The 26474-nt window shown below is 40.0% G+C and overlaps 1 protein-coding gene across 1 annotated transcript; it reads right to left on the reverse strand.

The window, feature by feature from the left end:
- Window positions 1-24634: 24634 nt before the first annotated feature.
- LOC126267710 (uncharacterized) lies at window positions 24635-26005 on the reverse strand. Its single transcript, XM_049973013.1, has one exon. It carries the CDS (start codon window positions 26003-26005, stop codon window positions 24635-24637), a length of 1371 nt encoding a protein of 456 aa, XP_049828970.1.
- Window positions 26006-26474: the final 469 nt, after the last annotated feature.

Below are 26474 nucleotides of genomic sequence, written 5' to 3' on the forward strand. Positions count from 1 at the left end.
TCACTCCATACCAATACTTTCAGAAAAGACTTCCTAATACCAAAATGTACTCTAAGTGTTAACAAATCTCTCTTCTTCAGAAATGCTTTCCTTGTCATAGCCGGTCTACATTTTATATCGTCTCTACTTCGACCATCATCAGTTATTTTGCACCCCAAATAGCAAAACTAATTTACTACTTTAAGTGTCTCATTTCCTAATCAAATTCCTCAGCATCACCTGATTTAACTCGAGTACATTCCATTATCTTCGTTTTGCTTTTGTAGATGTTCATCTTACATCAAGACACTGTCAGTTCCGTTCAACTGCTCTTCCACATCCTTCTCTGTCTCTGACAGAATTACAATGTCAAACTTCAAGGGTTTTATTTTTTCTCCATAGACTTTAATTCCTACTCCAAGTTTTCCCTTTTTTCCTTTACTGGTTGCTCAATGTACAGATAGAATAACATGCGGAATAGGCTACCATCCTGTCTCACTCCCTCCTCAACCACTGCTTCCCTTTCGTGCCCCTCGACTTTCACAAGTGCCATCTTGTTTCCGTAAAAAATGAAAACCACCTTTCGCTGCCTGTATTTTACCCCTACCGCCTTCAGAATTCGAAAGAGAATATTCCACTCTACATTGTCAAAAGCTTTCTCTAAGGCTGCAAATGGTATAAATGCAATTTCCATTTATTTAACCTATTTTCTAGGAGGTTGTAGTATCAGTATGTCTTTGCGTGTTCCTACATTTCTCCAGAATTCAAACTGATCTACTAGTTTCTCCATTCATCTGTAAAGCATTCGTGTCAGTATTTTGTAACGGCGGCTTATCAAACTGATAGATGGGTAATTTTTACACCCGTCAGCAGATGCTTGCTTTGGAATTGGAATTATTATATTCTTCTTGAAGTCTGAAGATATTTCGCCTGTCTCATACATCTTGCTCAGCCTGATGGAAGAGTTTTGTCATGGCTGGCTCTCACGAGGCTATAAGTAGTTGTAACAGAATGTTGTATACTCCAGGTACCTTTTTTCAACTTAGGTCTTTCATTCCTCGGTCAAATTCTTCACGCAGTATCATATTTCCCATTCCACTTTCATCTGCGTCCATTTCCATCTCCGTAATAGCCCTTGTATACACTCTCTGTATACTACTATCACATTTCCGATTTATCTGCTTCAGTTAGGAGTGGTTTTTCATCGCAGCTCTTGATATTCTTGCAAGTGGTTCTTCGTTCCCAAAAGGTCTGTTTAATTTTTCGGTAGGCAACATCTATCGTACCCCTAGTGACACATGCTTCTACATTCTTACATTGGTCCTCCAGGCATTCATGCTTAACCATCCTGCACTTTCTGTAGATCTCATTTTTGAGAGTTTTATATTCCTTTTCGTCCGCTTCAGTTGTTCGATTTTTATGTTTTCTTCTTTCCTCAATTAAATTCAGTATCTCTTGTGTTGCCCAAAGGTCTCTACTAAACCTCGTCTTTTTACCTACCTCATCCTCTGCTGCCTTCCCTATTTCATCTCTCAAAGCTACCCTTTCTTCTTCAACTGTATTGCTTTCCCTCGTTCTTGCCAATCTCCCTCTGAAACGCTCTGCAACCTCTGGTTCTGTCAGTTTATGCATGTCCCATCTCCTTACATTCCTACCTTTTTGCAGTATCTTGAGTTTTAATCTACAGTTCATTACCAATAAATTATGGTCAGAGTCATCTGCCTCCGGAAATGTCTTACAATTTAAAACCTAGTTCCTGAATCTCTGTCTTACCATTATATAATCTATCTTGAACCTTACGGAGTCTCCACGCCTCTTTCACGTTTACAACCTTCTTTCACTATTATTAAAACTAGTATTAGCTCCGGTTAAGTTTACTCTCTGTGCAAAATTTCACTAGATTGCTTCCTCTTTCATTCCTTGCCCTCAGTACATATTCACTTACTACTTTTCCTTCTCTTCCATTTCCTACTATTGAATTCCAATCCCCCATTACTACTAAATTTAACCATGCAGTAGAGCTGCATGTCCTCGGGAAAAATTATGGGTGTAATTTCTTCTTGCTGTGAGCGGTTCGAAGTACCAGCACAGCAATGCTATTTTAATTGATGTCCCAAGGCCAGTTCAGTCAATCATCCAGACTGTGGCCCCTGCATCTACTGAGAAGGCTGCTGCCCCTCTTCAGGAACCACGCGTTGTCTGGCCTCTCAACAGATACCCCTCTATTGTGGTTGCACCTACGGTGCGGCTATCTGTATCGCTGAGGCACGCAAGCCTTCCACCCACGGCAAGGTCCATGGTTCATGGGAGGGGTAGGGGGGAGGATAGGTATATCTCTTGCTTACGACGTCACCCATAAACAACATAAGCCAGAGAATGGTCCTTTAAGCTGAACGTTATCATATGAGACTGAAATTTCATTCTTTCGAGTGTCATGTCTTGCATCAGTTTTATGAGTGAAATGTTTAGCTGGTTCGATCGTCTGATCGAACTGGAATGCAGATCTTATTTATCGAACGTAGTCCCAACTGTATTAAAAAGCTATGTGTCATATTCGTTCTAAAGTTATTATTGAAGTCGTATCAATAAATTTTTGTCCTGTATATGAAGGGCAGTAAGTAAGCTTTAACACAGTAAGAGTAGAATTTTTAAGTTCTTTATTCCGGCATGAATATGAACTACGAAGATTGCAGCTATTGAAGTATAACTTAAATTTTCATCTCGTGTTCTTTTTGTGTTGTAAATCTCTCTTTTTCCCATTAATGTCTAAAAGGTTTAACGTCACAAAACGAGTGAGCATTTGTACTAAGGACAGCATACTTAATTTGCTGTATGTGAATAATAGTTTCCCACTTCTGATCCCTAAATCCACTGTTTAGCATTAAAAGCTATCGTTCCTGACTGTATTAATGTGTCCGCTACTGAGGCTTGTTATTTCTCAGTAGATGTGTTTCAACTGTTAATTGGCTTGAAGTTATTCTATAAGAGACCAGAATAATGATACGAGGTCCCAGATCACAGCAATGACTTGACGTAAAAACGTAAGACGTTGTGAGAGATTACGTTTGCTACTGACCAGCTTTGTTGTTTAAGAATAGTTAGCTCCGGTTACACATATACCAGTCTACGTACTCGTTTCATTACTGTGCGTATAATAATTTATCGGCATTTCATATATTAAGTTACTTCATTTCTAACATTTATTGAAAGAGCTATATTTACTGTAAATAGTTGTTAGCAGGTATCTAATAATTTGTCCCACACCTCTGTAGAAGAGCAGTTACGCTTATTTTTAATGTGTGCAACTCTCTGTAACTGTTCAGATTAGACGCATGAGGTTAGTCTGCTTTACAGTGTGACTCCTGTGTTTTCGAGAAAATAAATGCTGCATATCGATTTCGCGAATGGTGGAAACGACACCATAAGCTCCTCACTATAGCGGCACTGTCGGAGTCATAGTAAAATCTCATAATATCATTCTATCAGACACATTAATTACTGTTGCCAACAGCATGGCGAGAAAGGAATGGAGGTAAATAACCTCAAGAGATCCATCGTTGAATCCTATTTAGTGGTATTGTTCCGCACGACGAATTTTTTTGCCTCTGACGCAAAAACGATAGCTTCCCTCTAGTATTTCCGTTTTAATAACGTTTGCAGCAGTTTCGTGGTCAAACATAAGAAAAAAAGCTAGAAGGGTACTATACGTCCAATTCTATTTCCCACGGTAGTTAGAAAAGAAAGCGGTTCAAGATACCATTGACTACGTGCCTAACATCAACTTTTGACGGGGTCTAAAAAGAAATTCTCGAATTAAGCCGATCAGCCCATGTTCAGAAAGAATTGTCATTTTAACTGAGCAGACAACAGTGCTATCAATTTGAAGACCCTCGTGACAGTTCCAGAAGTTGTATCTTAAACTGCATTTCTTGACTGCATTTTTGATTATATCGTTATGTAACTCAACGTCTCTACGAAGAGTAGGAGTGGGAACGAGCCCAGGACCGGTTGAAGGCCCAATGCGACAAAAGAGACCATTTGGGGCAACAAGCTAAGAATGACGACAGGTGCACCCAAGTACAAAATTTGTTTAAAGGATGTGCCACAATTAATACTGATAGTAGCAGAGAGGTCCCAACAAACATGGTCAGTAAAGTAGCCTTTTACGAGGTCACTCCGTACGCGTGTGTAGGAGCCGCCGATGAAATTGAAACGTCCCCTTACAAAAATTATTACTGACTGTGCTTAAACTGACACACAATATTTTTAGCGCAACGCAATCTGACTTTCAAAAATCCCTACAAAAGAATGGCCCTGACTAATAATCACCTATACCTTTTATGAATCAATTACCTCACAAAAATCTTCGTTACTCTAACTACTGCAATACAGCGAGCGCCAATACTGCCAACTAAATAAAAGATTCTAAATACTGAAGCCACTAACTACTGATAGGCATACTTAGCAAACGAAAGATTTTGATAGAGAACGAACAATGTATTTACCTTAATAGTGTTCAAAAGTCATAAGATATATATCAGTTCGTGACATCCAGTCTTACAAATTGACTGTCTCTGATGGACACACGTCCGGATTATCCGCTCTCAAAACTCCGCCATCTCTCTCCCCACATCCACCACTGCTGGCGGCTCACCTCCAACTGCGAAACGCTACGCGCTGTTAACAGCCAACTGCCCAACACTACAATAGCAAATTCCAACAATGCAAACGAGCCACAGACTGCACACTGCATAGTCAGTGATTTTCATATAGAGCGCTACATGGTGTTACCGACATGAAAACCTAAACAGCCTGCTTACAAAATAAGTACAAAGAAGATTAGTTCTGAGCACTATGGGACTTAACTTCTGAGGTCATCAGTCCCCTAGAACTTAGAACTACTTAAACCTAACTAACCTAAGGACATCACACACATCCATGCCCGAGGCAGGATTCGAACTTGCGACCGTAGCGGTCGCGCGGTTCCAGGCTGCAGCGCCTAGAATCGCTCGGCCACATCGGCCGGCGAAATCAGTGCAGCAGAGCGTCGATTATCCTACCTATCATTCCGACTATCGAGCTTTAGACCTTTATTTGCCAGTTAACGAATAAAAAGTACGTGCAGCTGAGGTGACAAATATCATGGTATACCTTGAATGTGGTGCCGGACCTGCTTTCGTCCGGCATTGGGCCGCGACTTGACGTCGCACGTTTTCAGCAAACCATTAGAAGTGCCCTGCGATATGCCGCTTCTACATCCATCCATAATTGTGCAAGTGTTGCAGGTGCAGGATTTCGTGCACGAACTGACCTTCCGATTATGACCGAAGAATGTTGGAAGTGTGGCCAAATCATTCGTTAGAATGGTCCAGAATGTTCTTCATACCAGTCGCAAATATTTGCTACATTGTCATACATAAAATCTCCATCGCTGTTAGGAAACATGAAGGCTATGAATGGCTGCTGATTGAAGCCATGTAGCCAAACATAACCATTTCCAGTCAATGGTCGATTCCGTTGTACCAGAACATCACTATGGAGAATGTTCAAATGTGTGTGAAATCTTATGGGACTTCACTACTAAGGTCATCAATCCCCAAGCTTGTACACTATTTAACTTAAATTATCCTACGGATAAACACACACACCCATGCCCGAGGGAGGGCTCGAACCTCCGCCGGGACCACCCACACAGTCCATGACCACTATGGAGATACCACCAGCTTGTACAGTGCCTTGTTGACAACCTGGGTCCATGGCTTCATGTGGTCTGCGTCATACTCGAACCATACCTTCAGATCGTACCAACTGAAACGGCTACTGAAACGGCCAGGTAGCGGTTTCCCAACCGTCTAGGGCCCCACTGATAAGGTTGCGAGCTCAGGAAAGGCGCTGCAGGAGATGTCGTGCTGTTAGTTAAGGCAGTAGCGCCAGTTGTCAGCTGCTATAGCCCATTAACACCAAATTTCACCCCACTGTCCTAACGGATCGGTTCCTCAATGACTTCTGAGGCTTCCATTTGATCCCAGTTTCGTCGGCATTTTAAACGTTTTCTAGGACATAAATTTCTTCCCTCAAGTTTACTTTTGAAAAAGCAACTGCGGAAGAATCAACAGACAGTTTTCTTTGTTGTATTTGAAGCTCATGACTACCGTGTCTTGATTTACAGAGTATGAACCAGCCCGTGCTTTCCTTAAAATTCGACGGCCCTCCAAGATTTTCTTTAAAGTAATTGCCTTTTGACGTGGTGTGGGACCAGAGATAGGTTCTCCTTGTGACATTTCTTGTGTGAAACACTTGTAAATAGCATCATCTAGATCTGTGTTCGTGGCGAGCGTTATAGTTTTAACGGTATACTCTGCTCATTATAAGAATAAACCTGATGTAAACAAACACAGACGCAACGATTGGTCAGAAGCTGTAGCACACGTACACTGGTGTTACGCTCATGGATGTAGGTCCTACTTATATATCACATATCTTATTACCAAGTTACGTTAAATGAAAATTTAAAATATTCCAATGTATTAACAGCCATCAAAGTTTTCTGAGTCACGCTTTAGCTATGTTGGTTTCATTTCAGAAATCGTGTACAGTCACTGTCTCTGTACTACTGTGCTTTGATTGTCGCGCTGTTAATACGTAGTATGAAAATACCTGAGTTTGCTTCCTGCTACGTAGTGAAACATGCGTGTGGAACACTGTGCCAAGAAATAGGTTGTTCTTGACGTTTTTCATAAATTTACAGAAAAATCAGTTTCGAAATTTTTCTGGAGACTGAATTTGGTACAGTTGATATAGAAATATTAATTGAAGGTATAGGGGAATCACTAGCGATACTGATATGGCACGGTTCATGGAACGCTTGTTCAGGTTTCACCTTGGCTATTTGTTTCTTTTTTGTTCAACCTGAAACACCTATATCTCGTAATCGTAACATTCATCATCATTTTTCTATGCATAATGTACGTCTTCTTGTTTCTCATTACATATTGCACCTGAAATTCCTGTTTTCATTTCAAATTTAAATTCTTAATTATCGATATTTTACGAATGATTGTTAATAGAGGCTGCTTAAATTATGAAAACGTAACAGTTTAATTTTTAGGACAAAAATGAAAAACTTAATACTCTTTATTTGGATTATCTCCATTGTATTGTATCACACATGTAGTCTCACACGAACCAGGGTGATAAGTGTCTTATAAACACGAGAAACCATGATTTTTACAGGATCGATCACACCATACAAATGCTGCATTTTTACATTCGGCACTATACTGTTACAGCATGAAATCCAACTGATCTAATCTGGAGCCCAGTCAGGGGATTTGTTGAGAGAAATAACAAAACTGTTAAGTTGCCAGACGTACCGGAACTAACACATGCAGCTTTTTCACATGTCACTGCCGAACACTGGCGTAATATACGACGACAAGGCGAAAACAGAAGAGGGAAAAAATGTGGAGCCTAGGTGGCTTCGTCGATTCCGTTGCTAATCGACCCGTTATCAACGTAGCACATGACAATTCCAGAATTGAAACGTATTTCTTAGATTCGGATAAGGAGGGAGCTAAGAGATTACCAGACGACTGATTATATCAACAATACGGTGAAATACCTGCAATATGCTTTTGCATCACACCAACCTTACTCAGAAAAATTAGCCTGTGCTTAAATTAGCAGTTTTCATCTCTCTTTTTTGTATTTATTATACTATGTTAGGTGAGAACGAGGGCATTTTATGCTTCCCGTCTGGTCACCTAACAAGCGTGCGGTAGTGTGGGAGTTTTGCCGAATATGGTGTCATTCAACGTTGTATTGTTTCTCTACTCGTCTCTTTTACGTCTGAACAGCAAATGCTCACATCATTGCAGGTTAGTTGGACCAGCTGGCTTGCCAATATTGTCCATGTTAAATGCGCCGGGAAAGCTGTTGTCCCGCGTTATCGCTCGGTCTGTGTGAGCGTAATACAGCATAAAACATATCCTTATTATCGTACTTGACTGTACCTACTAGACACATGGTGTAATGTTTACATCAGATTTATTCTTATGATGAACACAGTATACTAAAATCAAGTTTAGGTATGTAATATGTAATGCTCGTCTTTTCTTTATTCTAATTCTAGATGTAAGCATACCATTCATAAGATACGCTGGTTGCAGATACACTTTCCACTAACATTTTATCAATCTCGTATCTATGTCACATAGGAAGGACAACAAATTTACGTGTATACGTTGTATTTTGCAAGTTTACTTTACTTGAAAAACATAACAGCAGTGATCTTAACGTAGCGTAAACTGTTACTATTTCCGGTAACTCGGCATTGGTGTGGGAGAGCAAGTAACAGCTCAGTTAAGCGAAATGACTATGTCGAGGGAGTTGAGTGTGATATCCTGCTTTTCTGTGAGTAGTCGTCGCAAACACTGGGCGATCTGAACTAGCCTTCAGAATTATTGCCACTAAATTTTCATTAGTGACGACATCTTCATTACACTGCAGGTTCATTGTAGCTGAGTGGTTTGTACAGAGATTTTTTAATATCACTATGTATTCACTGGTTTCATTTACATTGACTCATTTCATTTCAGTGCATTTCATTCATTTCATCGTGGTTTACTCTGTGATTTCCTCGGCTGCCTCGTCAAAGAAACTCAGCAAAGTTATTTTAGAACACTGTTAGCGATCTCACAAGCAACTATTACACTGTAGCTACTCAGCTGCTCTTCAATACATTGTTATTACTCTGTGGGAAAATTCATGTCCTCAGTACTAAAGAAAACATCACGGGCTCATTTTTGTTGGCCTAGATTTTCTGATACGTTGTCGTAACGGCTAAATAAGCCAAACAAATACATAATTAGTTCAACAATATTCCCAATCCTAACAGTGTGTTTCTTCAGTTAATTCACGCTAATACAAGCTAAGTCAACGAAATAGTCTCCTGTTTTTAGACAACAGCTGCCTCTCAAACTGCTAACGTCGATGAGGTGGTGGTGGTGGTTAGTGTTTAACGTCCCGTCGACAACGAGGTCATTAGAGACGGAGCGCAAGCTCGGGTTAGGGAAGGATTGGGAAGGAAATCGGCCGTGCCCTTTCAAAGGAACCATCCCGGCATTTGCCTGAAACGATTTAGGGAAATCACGGAAAACCTAAATCAGGATGGCCGGAGACGGGGTTGAACCGTCGTCCTCCCGAATGCGAGTCCAGTGTGCTAACCACTGCTCCACTTCGCTCGGTCGCGAAAGTCGATGCGACTGAAACTTAATTCACTGCTAAAAACTACAGTGCTCTGTGTAACACAGTTAAGCAGAATGCTTTCTGCTTCTGCAGTAACTTCCTTTTGAATTCTGCAGCCCACTCTGTGAATCATGCTGTTGTCTTCCTCGATCAACCTGGGAGCCTGTATCTAATATTTTCTGGGTCTCATGAACAAATAAAGCGAGTTGGATCTCACACGATCGCTGTTTCCGGAATCCATGTTGATTCCTACAGAGTACATTCTGGGTTTCCAAAAAAGACATGATACTCGAGCAAAAAACATGTTCCAAAATTCTACAACAGATCGACGTCAGAGATATAGGTCTATAGTTTTGCGCGTGTGCTGGACGACCCTTCTTGAAGACTGGGACTACCTGTGCTCTTTTCCAATCATTTGGAACCTTCCGTTCCTAAAGAGACTTGCGGTACACGGCTGTCAGAAGAGGGGCAAGTTCTTTCGCTTACTCTGTGTAGAATCGAAATGGTATCCCGTCAGGTCCAGTGGACTTTCCTCTGTTGAGTGATTCCAGTTGCTTTTCTATTCCTTGGACACTTATTTCGGTATTAGCCATTTTTTCGTTTGTGCGAGGATTTAGAGAAGGAACTGCAGTGCGGTCTTCCTCTGTGAAACAACTTTGGAATAAGGTGTTTAGTATTTCAGCTTTACGCGTGTCATCCTCTGTTTTAATGCCATCGTCATCCCGGAGTATCTGAATATGCTGTTTCGAGCCATTTACTGATTTAACGTAAGACCAGAACTTCCTAGGATTTATCTGTCAAGTCGGTACATAGAATTTTACTTTCGAATTCACTGAACGCTTCACGCATAGTCCTCCTTACGCTAATTTTGACATCGTTTAGCTTCGTTTTGTCTGAGAGGTTTTGGATGCGTTTAAACTTGGAGTGAAGCTCTCGTTGCCTTCGCAGTAGTTTCTTAAATGGTTCAAATGGTTCAAATGGCTCTGAGCACTATGGGACTCAACTGCTGTGGTCATCAGTCCCCTAGAACTTAGAACTACTTAAACCTAACTAACCTAAGTACATCACACACATCCATGCCCGAGGCTGGATTCGAACCTGCGACCGTAGCATGTTTCTTAACTTTGTTGTTGATCGACGGTAGGTTTTGCCCGTCCCTCAGAGTTTTACTCGGCACTGGGGAACGACATAGTTGTACCTGTACGAACGCTCGCAGCAGCGAAAAGAATAAGATGGACTTCTTCAGTTCTATGAGAAGAATGTTAAGGCTGTGAGTATGCCACACAACGTCAGTATGTAGTACAAATACGATATCTGGTCAGCTACATCTTAACTTGCTCAAACACAGATCACTAAAGCAACAAATGTGCAATAATACTTTCTACATGAAGCCACAAAGTATTCAGTATTTTTCTTGTCGAATGAAACTGGAGAACTGCCACGAATTTTACAAAGCACTAGGAAGAACCACATAGTAACAAGGAATGTTTGCTTTGCGTCCGCCTTGATCAAAACACACATGACAACACGGGCGTCAAAAGAACTACTGACACGTTTGACGCTAAGGGGAAAGTAAACTTTGTGCCACTTAATTTTCTAAATGCAAACTGATCGATTTCATTATAAGGTAAGCAAAGACGTATTGAACATTTCCTGCGACGCCTTTTACTGGATTCTGCAACAACTATCTATCGACATAAAACTACTTAAATAGAAATTTCAACATATTTATTTCTTGAACATCTTATGGAAGCAAATCAAAAGTGGTTTTACTGAAAGGACATTCCTTTTCAAACAGCTTGCTTGTGAAACTTCTTTATAAGGATTTTACTTAAACTTTTGGATGCTTACACAGTGTTTTTGAACTGTGTAAATGTGTATAATTGTATACGCCAGTACCATATTAGCTGCGCTTGTCACACTCGTGGTACACAAAGTAGGCGCACTCCCATGAGGGATAATGAAATTATACCCTCAGATGTTACAGATGAAAACTGCGGAATGAAATGTATTGCTGAAAACCTTCTCTGTATCACACTAGTTCAAAAATATCCTAGATACAAAAGGTAACCACGCAAATGCGTGTCATGTAGCGGTAAACTATAGTTCTTGCTGTAAGATAATTTCTGTCATTGGCTAACGGTAAAAATGTGCCAAGTGTCGTAGTTATCGTCGTCCATATGCAAAGTTCCCCATTAGACAATGTAATTAGCTTGTCATTTACAAAAGTAAAGTGCTATTAGCATAAATGTCGTAGTTATTACGTTCCCTGTCGTCACCTTGAAAGTACTATACCGTAACATATTGTTGTGTTACGAAAAATAACTGTCTCACTGAAGCAATGCCACAAAAGTCGTAAGTAAAACTTGTTTTTCTTTCCAGAAGAACGTAGAAAAACTGTGCAGACATACAACAAATACAGCGCAAAAGTAATATTGAAACTGTGTCACTCAGAGTTATGTCGTAGTATAATTGCATAGCTGTCAAATAAACCAAATACTGTGTCATTTGTAACCTCTAAGAAAGTACTCTAATTAAAAAATGTCCTTACAAGTAAACCAAAATATTGCAGTAAAACCTCATTATCGGTAAATGTTCCAAGAATGTTGACTTTATAGTCGTGACGTAATCGGGCAACTAACAAGTAAAATGAACAAACACTGAGACCCTGTTGTCTGTTCCCTATAAAACTGAACTCGTAAAAATTACTGTATTAATTGATATTCATGCCAGATACGTCGTCAGTTTCATAGATACGTTTTATGGCTGCCTGCTATGTGAGTAGTCTATTATCTCTTTGTTCTTGCACGTAATTACTGGGATTTGGAAGTCTAATTTCTACTATGTCAGCTTGTCAAGAGAGAGCTCTGCCCTATTACAATCACGCCAGTTCTGATCAAATTCTGAACTGTTGTCATAACTATGGCGTCTGTCGCCAAGTTGGTAATTTCTAAAATTTCTTTCTTGTCGATCACGTGGTGGAGAATTTCTTCCAGAATCGTGATTACGAGGTGGACCGTTGAGTCTGATGTTATTTTGTCTCCCTTGATAATAATTGTTCTGGTTCCCATATTGTCTGCTTCTACGGTTATCTCTGTCGTATTCATTACCATGGAGAAGTGATCTTTCTCTCAAACTATTGTTATTCTGCCAACGCCCGCATCTCGTGGTGGTGCGGAAGCGTTCTCGCTTCCCACTCCAGGGTTAGATTCCCGGCGGGATCAGGGATTTTCTCTGCCTCGTGATGGCTGGGTATTGTGTGATGTCCCTAGGTTAGTTAGGTTTAAGTAGTTCTAAGTTCTAGGGGACTGATGACCGTAGCTGTTAAGTTCCATAGTGCTCAGAGCCATTTGAACCATTTGAACCATTCTGCCAACGGTTGACATACGGGTGGTGTCTGTTTTGGTCACGATTTGCGATGCAATAATAGTCTGGTCATGTTCGGTTACTATTTCTGTCGTCACGGAATTGTGACGGATATGACCTGCAATTATTCTCCTGTTTTCCCATCATTCGAGTGTCTGTGCCGATTTCCAGTTCTTGCAACAGTCCCTGAAAAGCTCAATGTCATCTTTGCATCGTCCTTCCAAAATAATATGTTTTAAATGTTCAGGAAATTTAATTAAACAAATGCGGATGAGTTCATAAGGACTGTATGGGTTAGACAAATACTGATTTTTATGCAACATATCTTCAAAATATTTTATTGGGCTGGAATATTCAGATTGTTCGAAATGTTCCATCATTGTGATACTGCGTTTTACTCGATCTTGAGTAGTCTTGAGACCAGTGCGCAGAAAGGAAGGCTTGATAGAAATCTTCTTCATTGTGACGGTCGTAAATAACCGTTGCCATTTATTGCTGGTTCATTCTCTAGACAGCCACACATAAATTCTAATCTATGTTTTAATGAACAATTAGGAGGAAAGAAATGAGCAAACTGATGAAGCCAAGCTTGTGGAAGTAATGCCATTACCGGAATTCTTGAATGTTTTAAATTCACGCGTAGTGATGAAGAACTTATAGTCAAAATCATCATGACGGCGAGTGGCAAATCGGTTATTGTTACGTCGATTCGGCGGTTCCATCTCAAGATTCGGTACGCTTTACCAACTCCTTTCAAAATCTCCGTAGTACCCAGTGTTATTACTTTGTGATTCTTCAGTACTTCTAAATCACACTTCCCGTGCCGTATGTGACAATTGTATCACGTGTACCAACTGATCTTGTACTTCCCGCATTTCTCATTTGTGTTGCGGATTGATTTGTTTCTGACTTTCTTTGAATTTTCTAATTTCTTCGTACTGCTCTTTATCAGTAAAGGCCGCCAGTCTTGTATCATTCATGTCATCATCTACCTTCGTAGATAAATTTGTTAACTGATCCGAAAGTTAAGCTACTTTTTCCGATAATGAGCTAATTTTCTCCGTGTGCTTTTCTGAAGCACATTTTTGGGTATCCATTTGTGTCGGAATCGTATCTCTGTGTCCTTTAAGTTTTCTTGGATTTTGGCAAGTTTCGGGACCGGATCGATAGATGCAACTGAGTCAGTTTTAGCCTGCAAGGTCTCGTGATTTTCGTGCACAACGCTCTGCGTTTCTTTTATGACTGCTTGATGATTCGGTAATGCGTTTTCATGACGAACAAAAATAGGCTGAAATGAGCACAAATTTGTGTTTTTACATCCTTACAAACTTTTCAGCATTTTAATTCGATTTTAAGTAACTCAGCAAATAAATCTTTACGTCCCGGGTTCTATTTCAATCTTTACATGTTTGTTCAAGCGTTGTGTCTAACTTTTGAAGCTGTTGCTGTGTTCGTTTCTGAGTTTGTTCCATTGTGTCTGACTTTTCAAACTGTTGCTGTGTTTGTTTCTGATTTTGTTCCATTTGTTGCTGTGTTTGTTTCTGATTTTGTTCCATTTGCTGCTGTATTTGTTCCATTCGTTCTATTAATTGCAATCATAATGCGTAAGTGCCTGAAACATGTTCCTTTGTGCTTTTCAGTAGTGCATTTGCAACGGCAACATTCATATTTTGAAAAGGAGTGACTGAGACTTTACTTAATTGAGAAAAGGGTGATGACGCAAACCCTTAATCTACGGTATTTGCAACATTTGGTTCTCTTGTTTCGCATTCGTGAGGCGACCTGTTACCGACCGATCGATCGACAATACTTCCCTGTTCACTAATGGTTTCACTATCTACACCATTATTTACTGCCTCTTCCGTTTCCCTATGCATAGTAACCAAATTATCGTTTTGGATATTTGTCACTTCTTTACAAGGTGGTGCTGACAAGCTACGCTCACCGTCACTGTCATTTCTCAATTTGCTTTGCAGCCTAGTGTTACATTTTTCACACTCCATGATTATCACACTGTTTCGCACCACAACACAGAAGAAAAACCAACTTCAAAAGTAAAAGTAAGAAGACACACCAGAAAAACACTAAAAATAACCAATGTGTAATTAGTTGCAAAGGCGACTGCGGAATACTTGGTGCGAAACCACTTGCACACCACAACTGCTTTGCTCATTACAATCCTGCACAACAATGAGAAACTACAACTACAAAGGAAATTCTCTGTACAATTACGCGCTAGCAATAACAATAACTACTTTCTAATCGTGCACTAATTATTCGAACTACAAGAAACTTCAGAAGATTACAGTGAGGTATCCTCCGCTAAGGGTCGACAGATGGAACTTCGTTATAAAGATTTTACTTAAAGTGCTAGATGCTTACTCAATGTTTTAAACTTCTGAGTGAAACTGAGTGCAGTCACATTGCTATTTTATCATTTCAATAGTAGCCCACAATATCCTAGCGTTACGCAATCTAACTGCTCAAAAATGATAACCTGACTTCAAATAATTAATACAGAAGAATGGCCCTGCATAAGAAGAATTCCTAACAATAACCCACACATGTCATAAATCACTTAAGTTACAGAAAATCTTCATGAAACGATCTACATTTTGTAGAACAGTCGAACAGTAAAGGTGGTCGCACCTCTGCCTGCTGTTTTAATGGATGGCGAGTCTGCTAGTATTGTCATTTACCTGGCGAAAGTTGGCCCAGGCCATACATATGTGGTGTGACCGCCAGACACCACACTTGCTAGGTGGTAACCTATTAATCGGCCGCGGTCAGTTAGTATTCGTTGAACCCGCGCGTCGCCACTATCAGTGATTGCAGACCGAGCGCCGCCACACGGCAGGTCTAGTCTAGAGAGACACCCTAGCACTCGCCCCAGTTGTACAGCCGAGTTTGCTAGCGATGGTTCACTGTCAATATGCGCTCTCATTTGCAGACACGACAGTTTAGCATAGCCTTCAGCTACGTCATTTTCTACTACCTAGCAAGGCGCCATATTCAGTTACTATGAACGCATTCTGAACAGATAATATTGTGAATCATGTACCGCCAGAGCGACGTTCATCATCAATGGATTAAAGTTAAGTATCAAACTAATTCCGTCCGCTTTCTGAATTCTTATTCCTTGTCATGTTCCAGACCTCAAGTCAGTATAGTCCTTCCCTCCTCAAGCCAGCCTGCGTAAGCTGAAACGCTTGCATTTCGGCTTCCACTCGTAACACGGTGTTGGCTCTCCCCATACATTGACGCCACAACAGGATGCATTTTCTGGGAGGTTACCTTCTATTTCGCGAGGTCACTGGTCCACTAAAAACTGCATTTCACTAGTGAAATCCAACCTGTATCTAAGACCCTATTGCAAGATAAGACAAAAATGATCTGACTATCATCGCTATTACTCTATTATTAAATAAGAGAAAGAGTCAGTCGATTTGAATATAAGTTGGATAATTATTAATCGGATTTTCCAGTGGGAAAGAGTGAGGAGAGAGAAGACGGTGAAGGCCAATGTTTTTCAACCCAAGCAACCACAAAAACAAAAAATGAAAATGCTTATGACTGCAACATTTCAAGTGTAACTAGGCTGTTTATGTGTTTGTATTTTGGCAGCGCTATGTTGCGCTCTGTATCAGTAACTCCGATAGCGCCGTGTGTACTCTGTAAGGGTAGGCTGGTCGGACTCGCAGTTAGAGGTGCATAGTCAGTAGTGATAGCAGTTGGAGGTGAACAGCCAGATGTCATGGAAGTTGGGAGTGTGTAGTCAGCAGTGATGAAGGTTAGAGGTTAATAATTAGCAGTGTTGGAGGTTTGCAGTGTTAGCGCGAGCGGACGGTCTGAATGTGTATCCGCCTGGAGATTTATTACTGATGACTATACACTTTTTTTGAACTGGTTGTATTTTGATTAAAGTAAAATCTAGTAAATACATTGTTTGCTCTACAACAAAATCTTTCCTTTGCTGACCACGTGCCTATTAGTAGTTGGAGCCTTCAGTAGTTAGAATCTCTTATTTAGCTAACAATATTGGCGCTTGTGTCACTGTGGTTTGTGTCATGAAGATTTTCTGTAACGTAAGTGATTTATGGCATGTGTGGGTAATTATTACGAATTCTTCTTATGCAGGGCCATTCTTCTTTATTAATTATTTGAAGTCAGGTTATCGTTTTTGAGCAGTCAGATTGCGTTGCGCTACTGTATTGTGGGTCAGTATTGAAATGATTAAAATAGCCAAGTGCCTGCATTCAGTTTCACTCAGAAGTTTAAAAACATTGAGTAAGCATCTAACACTTTAAGTAAACTTTCTTTCCTCCTAATTGTTCATTAGAACATGGATTAGAATTTATGTGTGGCTGTCTAGAGAATGAACCAGCAATAAGAATGCAATCGGTTATTCACGACTGTCACAATGAAGAAGATTTCTGCCATGCCTTCCTTTCTGCATACTGGTCTCAGGCTACTCAAGATCGAGTGAAACACAGTATCATAATGATGAAACATTTCGAACAATCTAAATTTTTCAGCCCAATAAATTTTGAAGATATGTTGCATAAAAATCAGTATTTGTGTAAGTAGGTTGTTTAGGTTTTTTGTATTGGTAACGCCACACAGCGCTCTGTATGAAAATCACTGGCTGTGCTGTGTGCAGTCAGTGGCTGGTTGGCATTGTTATAATACTCGCCATTCTAGTGTTGGGCAGCTGGATGTTAACATCGCGTAGCGTTGCGCAGTTTGTGGTGAGCCGCCAGCAGTGCTGGATGTGGGGAGAGAGATGGCGGAGTTTTGAAATGTGTAAGACTGGATATCATGAACTGCTATATATAATATTACTTCTGATGATGTTAAGCTAAATACATTGTTTGTTCTCTATTAAAATCTTTCATTTGCTAACTATCCCAATCAGTAGTTAGTGCCCTCCGTAGTTTGAATCTTTTATTTAGCTGGCAGTAGTGGCTCTCGCTGTGTTGCAGTAGTTCGAGTAACCAAGATTTTTGTGAGGTAACTGATTTGTGAAACGTATAGGTAAATGTTAGTCAGGGCCATTCTTTTGTAGGGATTTTTAAAAGTCATATTGCGTTGAGCTAAAAATATTGTGTGTCAGTTTAAGCACAGTCTTGTATAATTTTTCTAAGGGGACGTTTCATTTGTCTAACCTATACAATCCTTCTGAACTCATCCGCATTTGTTTAATTAAATTTCCTGAACATTTAGAACATATTATTTTGGAAGGACGATGCAAAGATGACATTGAGCTTTTCAGGGACTGTTGCAAGAACTGGAAATCGGCACAGACACTCGAATGATAGGAAAGCAGGAGAATAATAGCAGGTCATATCCGTCACAATTGCGTGACGACAGAAATAATAACCGAATATGACCAGACTATTATTGTAACGCAAATCGTGACCAAAACAGACACAACCCGTATGTCAACCGTTGGCAGAATAACAACAGTTTGAGGGAAAGATCACTTCTCCATGGTAATGAATACGACAGAGATAACCGTAGAAGTAGACAATATAGGAACCAGAACAATTATTATCAAGGGAGACAAAATAACATCAGACGCAACGGTCCACCTCGTAATTACGATTCTGGGAGAAATTCTCCACCACGTGATCGACAAGAAAGAAATTTTACAAATCACCAACATGACGACAGACACTATAGTTATGACAACAGATCAGAATTGGTATTCTAAGTCATGAAGCTCAAAGCAAGACAATAACTATACTCTCAGTAACAAATGCTCTCTCTGATCATGATGCACAGTTAGTTAGGATAAGTGAAACAGTGCCTTGCAGTATCGATTTTCCTGAGTTTAAATAAGTTACAATAATTAATGATTCCAGGACAAACTCTTTTCAGAGTAGTTTAAAAGAGATGATCAAGGATGAAATTTATTATAACCAAATTATAATACAAAATTTACTAAATTCAGTGATGATTTCGTATTACCGTTTGAAAATAGTTTTCCACATAAGCTAGTAAAAAGGGACGGCAAACAACCATATAAGAGAACATAGTTGACCAGAGGAGTTGAGGTATCTTGTGAAAAAAGAAGGGAATTATATTTGTTGCCAAGGACAAATAAAGATCCTGCAGTATTTGCATACTACAAAAACTACTGAAAATTACTGTTAAAACTTATTAAAAAATTAAGGATTATGTGCATTATGTCAAAAATGAGTACTTCTGACAGCAGACTAGGAACCTGGTTACACGTGAGACATGAAAATAAGCCACAGGACAAGATAAGATCCTTACTAATTTAAATGGATTGCCTGTAAATGGTCAGTCACAGGTACCAGATGTGTTTAATTATTATTTCTTAACTGTCGTGAAACCGTCATAAACTTCAATCATATGGACGTCGCACCAGTTTCTCCATCTGAAATTAAGATAAGTATATATTCTCTCAAAAATAAAAGCTCATCTACTTTTGATTGGGTTCCCAACACAGCACTAAAGACTTGTTCCCATATAATATTCACTATCTTTTCCAGAATACGTAATACATCCAGAGAGCCTGTAACGTGCAATCGTTAAACCATTCTAAAGGAAGCTGACAGGAGAGATGCCAATAACTACTGACTTGACTCACAACTGACATCTTGCTGCAAATTTTTTGGGAAGGTAATGTATTGTAGAATAGTGTCCCACAAGCGTAACAGCAGTATTCTCAGTTTGGGTTTCAGAAGAGTTGCTCGACTGAAAGTGGCATTTAAACATTCAGTAAATAACAAAGTAGCACCATTTGACATTTTGTGTGACGTATCTAAGACGTTTGATTGTGTGAATCACAGCATTCTCTTGGATAAACTGAGGACTGATGGAACTGATGGTATAAAAAACCAATCCATAACGCCATACCTAACTAAACGGATACAGGAACGACCACCACCCCACACCAATCCCAGGGTTATTGTGCAGTTCGACCCCCAGTGGACTTCCCCCCCCCCCCCCTCCCCCGGGAACGTCACATACCAGACGAGTGTAACCCCAAATGTTTGCAAGGGAGAGTAATTATGGTGTACGCATACATGTTTGCACAGCCATCGCCGACATATTGTAACTGAGGCGGAAAAGGAGAACCATCCCGCATTCGCCGAGGCAGACGGGAAACCGCTTTAAAAACCATCCACAGGCTGGCCAGCACACTCGAAGTCGACACTAATCTGCAGGGCGGGTTGTTGCGGGGGACGGGGACGCCTTCCCGCTCGGGAAGCAGCCTGTTAGACGGCGTGGCTAGCTGGGCGTGCAAGCTCAATATTAAGTGCATTATTGTTCTCAAATATGTAAAGGACCTTCTACCTAATATACAACAAACAGAATTGGTTCTTTCAGTGGAATACGCTAGTTTTGGGGGCAATGCATACATACATACAGCAACAGAAGAAATTGTAAATAATTTTCTTAAAGTTATTATTGAGTGGTTTTCTGTGAATGCCCTCGCTCTCTCAAAAAGACACAACACGTTCAGTTCTACTCATCTAGAGGTAGTACATAAACGACAGGTGTAACACATTGTGAGCAGATAATAACTGGGATGGAAAGTTGAAAACATTTAATGTCCATATTGAAAAGAATTTAAACTGGAAGAAACACATTTTGCAAATACTAAATCATCTTAGCTTAGGAACATCAATTTAGCACTTTGAATCACTGCAAATCATGGGAAGAGAGAAATCAGCAAGTCATATGGTCTCATGTTCTTCGGTAACTCAGCTTCAGAAACGTGTGTTCATAGCTCTAAAACGTGCTTTCAGAAAATTTTTGGTACTCACCTGTGATCATCTTGCAAATATCTGTTTAGGGTGTTGGTAATTTTAACTGCAGCCTCACAGTGTATTTATTTCCTCATGAAGTTTGTTGTAAATAATCCAGTGCAGTTCAAACGGAACAATGATGTGCATAATAACCATACTAGAAGAAATATGACATGCATTACTCTACACAGAGTTTGTCTTAACCACAAGATGGGTTGCACAATGCTGCCATCAAATTCTTTACTCACATACGCAATGAGGTAAGATGTCTGACAAACAGCAATGTTAATTTAGGAAAGAAACTGGAAAAGTTTCTGCTTGAGAACTTCTATTCGATAGAAGAACTACTAATTTGGTATGTATAAATGGTAGTGGGTTGAGACTATTAACTCAAAACACTACTAAAAAAGCTGAAGATGCTCAGCCTGTGGGCATTTTTACGTATGAATGCATAGTGTGAATGTAAAATGACTACTACGATTCATACAAATGATCAACAAAATAGTACGCAAATTAACTGTTGTCAGTGCCTTTTTCAAGCTGATTGCGAGAAACATCATACGAATACATCTAGAGTTATAGAGTAAGAGAATTAAAATATTCTGTCTAGACTTACACATATTTTTATTGCTGAAAGTTCTTGTTATGATGTATAATCATCACCAGCGATGAACTGACTACGTCTTTTCATATAGTTTGTGAATGAAGACCTCATTCCATAATCTATTAATTGTAAATAATGTGCATTTGCATTAACTTTCTTTCAAAATTTTATTTCGTTGCAGTTCCTGTGGAAGAGATTTTTCCATCGGCGTGTTATTAAATGTTATTTTTCTGTTATTTGGTATCATGTGTGTCATTGTGCCGTCTGCTTCATTACTCTGTGGTGGAATATTACTTAAAAATCGCTGTAAAACATAATAGTAGGATCAAAGTCTTTAGTTTACTACCTGGTGAAGTTAAATGGTGCACTACATCTGTCGTGTGATTCGGTTGTGAGATGCATAACATTATTAGCACTATGGCTGAGGCAGTCCTTTACTTGCATTTCTACGTCGAGAGCTCCTTTTCAATACTTTACTTGATATGATTGTTTGGAGTTGCGACTGTGTAGTGCCTTTCGTACACTTAATCATATTTCAGACACAACAGTTCTCCTGGCATCCTATATAGGTTACACACGAAAGTGTTTGTTTCACTGTCACTTTTACCTGGAACCAGTTCCGAAGATAGTAGTTTGAAATGTATTTTCAAGAGAAGAAAAGTGAATGAAAATATTTTGTTTAGAATGCTTGTAACTAACAGAGTTCCTCATGCCCTCTAAGCTTCAATTGTTTCCCAAACAGCGTTCCTACACAGAACTAACACATATGAAAGCTCTATTTGTGCCATTAGAGCCATTGGAGACTTGTTTATATACGAATATTGCTTTCTTTAATATTATGATAGTCTGAAAGATCGACAGGAATCGTTTTCATTGCTTGTTTTACGTAAAAACTTTAGTAGAGCACCTTTCAAAGACTGTACACCACGAATTAAAAAAAGATATGTAGTTGATATGGTACGCTACAACTATCCAAGCCTCTGTATAATTTACGAAACTAACTGAATTCATCATTCAGAGAAAAGTGGTGGGGCCACATAGCAGTGATTTATTTTTATTTATTTCCACATTTAACTTTATTTTGATGTTTTTTGCGTCCCTTGCGTAGTGAATTCGATAAATAGTTATGTTTCTTACTACATTGTGAAACATAATTGGGCATACATGCATATGTTTAACAGATAATAACCTTCATTTGCCACTTATATGAGATTTTCCAGTAATTTAGCACAGCTGCTGTGGAGGCGAAAAGGATTATCGTTGACAGCCATTTGATACGCCATGATGTGGGCTTTCTAAATTACCGTATATTTAAAACCAGTAGTGACTCTAAGGCCCAAAAAATGTTTAAAATATGAAGTAAATGACTCTGTCAAGTATTTGAACACAAAAACTTTGATTTGAATACCACAGCTTGATGTAAGCAAAAACGGGTAAAACATACAACGCTTGCTTGACTGCATAAAACTGCATAAGCAAGTGACATTTCTCCTTATAGCTTTGTTTTCTACAAAGATATGAGCAGCGTTATGACATTTTTAAATGGATCCCTGTATTTTTTAATCGATAATTCATTTCGTCTCCTAAAGACCTATTCAAAAATGTATCACAGTGCCCATTCATTGAAACACAACGTCATTAATTACGTAAGACAACACTGACTTTGAGACAGGGATCACAAACTCGACACTTGCTGGAGTTGTAAGAAAACAAATGTAAACCAAGTAAAACCATAACACGAATTTGACTTTGGCTCTCCAGTACCATTGCCCAGGAGTAGAATATTCAAAGGAGCTCAGAGTGGTGACCCTGGTCACCGATACACCGGTGTACTCGTTGAACGAAAGAATTATTTACTGCTTCCAGTGTTGCCTGCTGAAGAGAATTACAAGCAAGCACGATACATTCCTCCAGGTCCTCTGGAGTTGTTGGAATATCCCGATAGACAACGTCTATAAGGTATCCCCAAAGAAAAAAGTCCAGAGTGTTTAAATCAGGAGACCTAACAGGCGAAGTAACTGTTCCTCCTCGACCAATCCATCTGGTATGATACCTTCGGTTCAGAGCATGACGTGCACGCAAGGCTTATGAGCTGGACATCCATCGTGTTGATACCACGTAAGTAGTCTTGCTCTTATCAGCACTTCATCCAGAAGAGGAGGAAGAATTCGTCTGAGGAACTTGGCATACACTGTGCCGGTTAGACTACCATTGATGAAATGAGGGCCACTAATTGTAGTACCAAGCATCCCTCATCAGACGTTAACTCTCCATTGATCCTGATGTTCCACACGTCGAAGCCATCGTGGGTTGTCGCTGGACCAATAATAAATGTTCCTTGTGTTTACCTGTCCTTTGTTTGAGAAGGAACATTCGTCGGTAAACAGAACATTGGAGAAGACGTTCGGGTTGGCGAGGATTTGCTGCTGTGCCCACTGGCAGAACTGTACACAACTCTGTAAATCATAGCCAAGCAGTTCTTGATGTAGGTGTACATGGTAAGGATGGAACCAGTGACGTGTAAGAGTACGATGTACACTGGTTTTACGAATGCCAGTCTCGTGTCAGGTTGTCGTGTGCTCACATCTGTCTTCATAGCAACGGAAGCAAGAACAGTGACTTCGGCAGCTTCCTCTGTGCGAGTGCTACGACGATTGCGTTTCCTGAACCGTCGTAACAAGACGAGAAAACATACGTCGGGAAGGAGGTTAATGTCAGAATATCGCTCTCTGTACAGTTCCGCTGCTTGCGTAGCGTTTCGCCTAACTTCAATAACAGTGACAGAAACGTTATGACGACGCAGTTTGTAGGAAGGGCAGTATGCCTACTCTGCACAATAGTATTCAAAAGGAGTAAACTACTGTACTAAACGTACCCGTACATAAGAAAATAGTATTGTAATTACTGTTCTGTTAACTTACATTCCCCACAGATGAGTAGCATTTCTACCTTCTCTTCGTTGGTGTACATTCGACTCACACAACTCATCAACTGACAATGGTTGATGGAATGACGGGCGTGCATTCTCCTTATGTTTACATTTGTCCTCTGTCAACGTTAGCATGTGAATGCATACACCACCGACCTTGCACTTCTATCTCTTCAAACATCTTAACACAACCTTTTATAGCTTGTGTACCACATTATAATATATTGCTTCTTAAAATCAAGTATTAAATGATGAGTAGGATTTTACTTTTTCACCTTTCTCAACACTGTTAAATAAACACTTTGTTGAAGTTATTACGAATTCTTTACTTTTGGCTGTTCATATGTAAACATTATTACTCATTATGTGCTACACTCTCAAGTAAGTGTTCGCGAAGTATGCATGAGGCTTGACATCCAAAGAAAAATAAAATGTTATTCTATAATCATTCGCATAGCATCAACATGTGAAATGCTGTGAACAGTTTAAAAACAGAAGTTAAATATGACTTCTTTGGTTAACATCAGTGCCATGTATCCATTAAAAATAAACTACAACTGTCAACAGATAATTTTTGATTGTCATACAGAACAAGTTCTCTAGGTGAAAATTAAGAAATTAAAATTTCATTGAATAAAAGAAGTTTTGTATGTAAATTGGAATCGGCAGCCGCATGACATTCTGTGTGCGTAATAATCCTCTCAGGTTCCTGTCACTTTGTCTGTCTGGTTAACATCTGCAAGCAACGGCGCTGCTGTTCTGCTGCTTGCTCGCGCCAGACAGTCCGAACTGCACGAGGATGACTACGTAGGTGGTGACGGTGGCTGTGAAGCTCCTCAGCAGAGACAGGTCGAGCGTGAACAACCCCGCTGCGCTGTAGCGCAGTTGACTGCGCGCCATCTGCTCTCCGAATAGCTGCAGCTCGTCTGGACACCCGCTCCTAGCAGGCATCGGTAGGAGCATAAGTTTCTGGACCAGCCGCTGTGTGCGGGCGGTCTCTTGCACGACCATGTCGCTGCTATAGGCTGTGGCCAGCAGACGCCCGGCCATGAGCCCAGTCCAGAGAGAGAACATGGTGATGACTTGACTCCTCGGTATTCCAGGCCAAACGGGCTTCAGATCTAAGTAGACGACAACACTGATATAAATGTACGTCACTGTGCTCACGAAACAGCTGACCACTTCTACGAGATTTTGTACTCCGTAAGCTGCATTGACGGCTTTACCGATTTCGACAAGAAGGCAATATATTTTCCGCAAATTTTTAAGCTTCTTCGCGTCTTCCTCCGTTACCATTACCTGATTGCAGCAGTGTATAACGTCTCTGGATCCGTTGACAATTATTTGAGCTTCAGAGTGCAGTGAAGAGAAAGTTTTCCTGAGAAATAATTGATCGTCACACTGTAGATCTTTCTTTTCCGGGGTTTCATTTACGAGTTTCGAAATCTTGATGTCAAGCTCTCCTTCTGCATCTCTGGTAGACAGGAAGAATAATTGCAGAATATACCTGTTCACTCTTGAAAACCTCATTTTTAACGCCATATTGAGAAAAAGATATTGTAAAATAGTGACGTTACTCATGAACTGCATGACACAAATAGGTAACAGAAAAGAAAATTTCATAGTAGGTAACATAAGCCAGGTGAGGTGACCAAATAAAACCACTGAATAAATGGTGACTGCTACAACACACAATACCAAACGAGTTGCGAGACCTAAATATTCTGATCCATCGTCTTCATACAAAAATCCGTCAACTGAAATAATTTTTATGCAGAAACTTTCGATGTGTCTTTGTTTTAAAGTGGAGCTGCGAAGAATACACGTTAAAGCTGCAGCCGCAGCGAAGAAAATATTACACGCGTCCGAGTACTTCGCGAGATTCTCGACAGTTTTATAACTCTCTGGTAAGCGCACCAGAAAAGTATAAAGGGCAGAGAAAAGGGTCAGTAGACCGAGCAGTATACAATAGAGTCGCGCCTTGAATGTCACCGTTATTTTTTCTTCCTTCTTCTCGAACGAAATTGGACATGTACCGAACACTTTACACAGAAAGCAGAAGTACCGAATTTCTGTATAGCGCTTCCATAGTCCATCCATCATTACACAGACTTTACTCCAACTGATCAGATCGCCGAGTGTGAGTTCCCAATAGGGTGAGACCAAGACGTCACCAACAGTAATATTCGTAATGGAAATTCATCGATTCCCTCGTACTACTTGTTAACTTACAAGAAGAACATTAATTCACTTACGATATTTCAATGTCTGTGTTATTCCGAATTACGATGCAAAAGGAACTTTGCACAGCTATTACTCTATCACATTTATCCGCCAACATCGCGCAAGCGACTTTTAAGTAAAATGTCACAGTATATACATAAGGGATGTACGACTGTAGGTTGTAGACACGTGGCTGATGACATATTCAAGTACAGAAATGTTTTGGCCGTGACTCATGCTTTGTAGCTATGTGGCAAAGCGTCCACTGTCGGTAACCGCTAAATCAGTGTTCGTGTCCCGGTCTGGCACAAGTTTTCTTTGTCGTCGTTACGCTATACACTTGATG

The sequence above is a fragment of the Schistocerca gregaria genome, chromosome 4 (assembly GCF_023897955.1).
Source record: "Schistocerca gregaria isolate iqSchGreg1 chromosome 4, iqSchGreg1.2, whole genome shotgun sequence".
In the NCBI taxonomy this organism is placed as follows: Eukaryota; Metazoa; Arthropoda; class Insecta; order Orthoptera; family Acrididae; genus Schistocerca; species Schistocerca gregaria.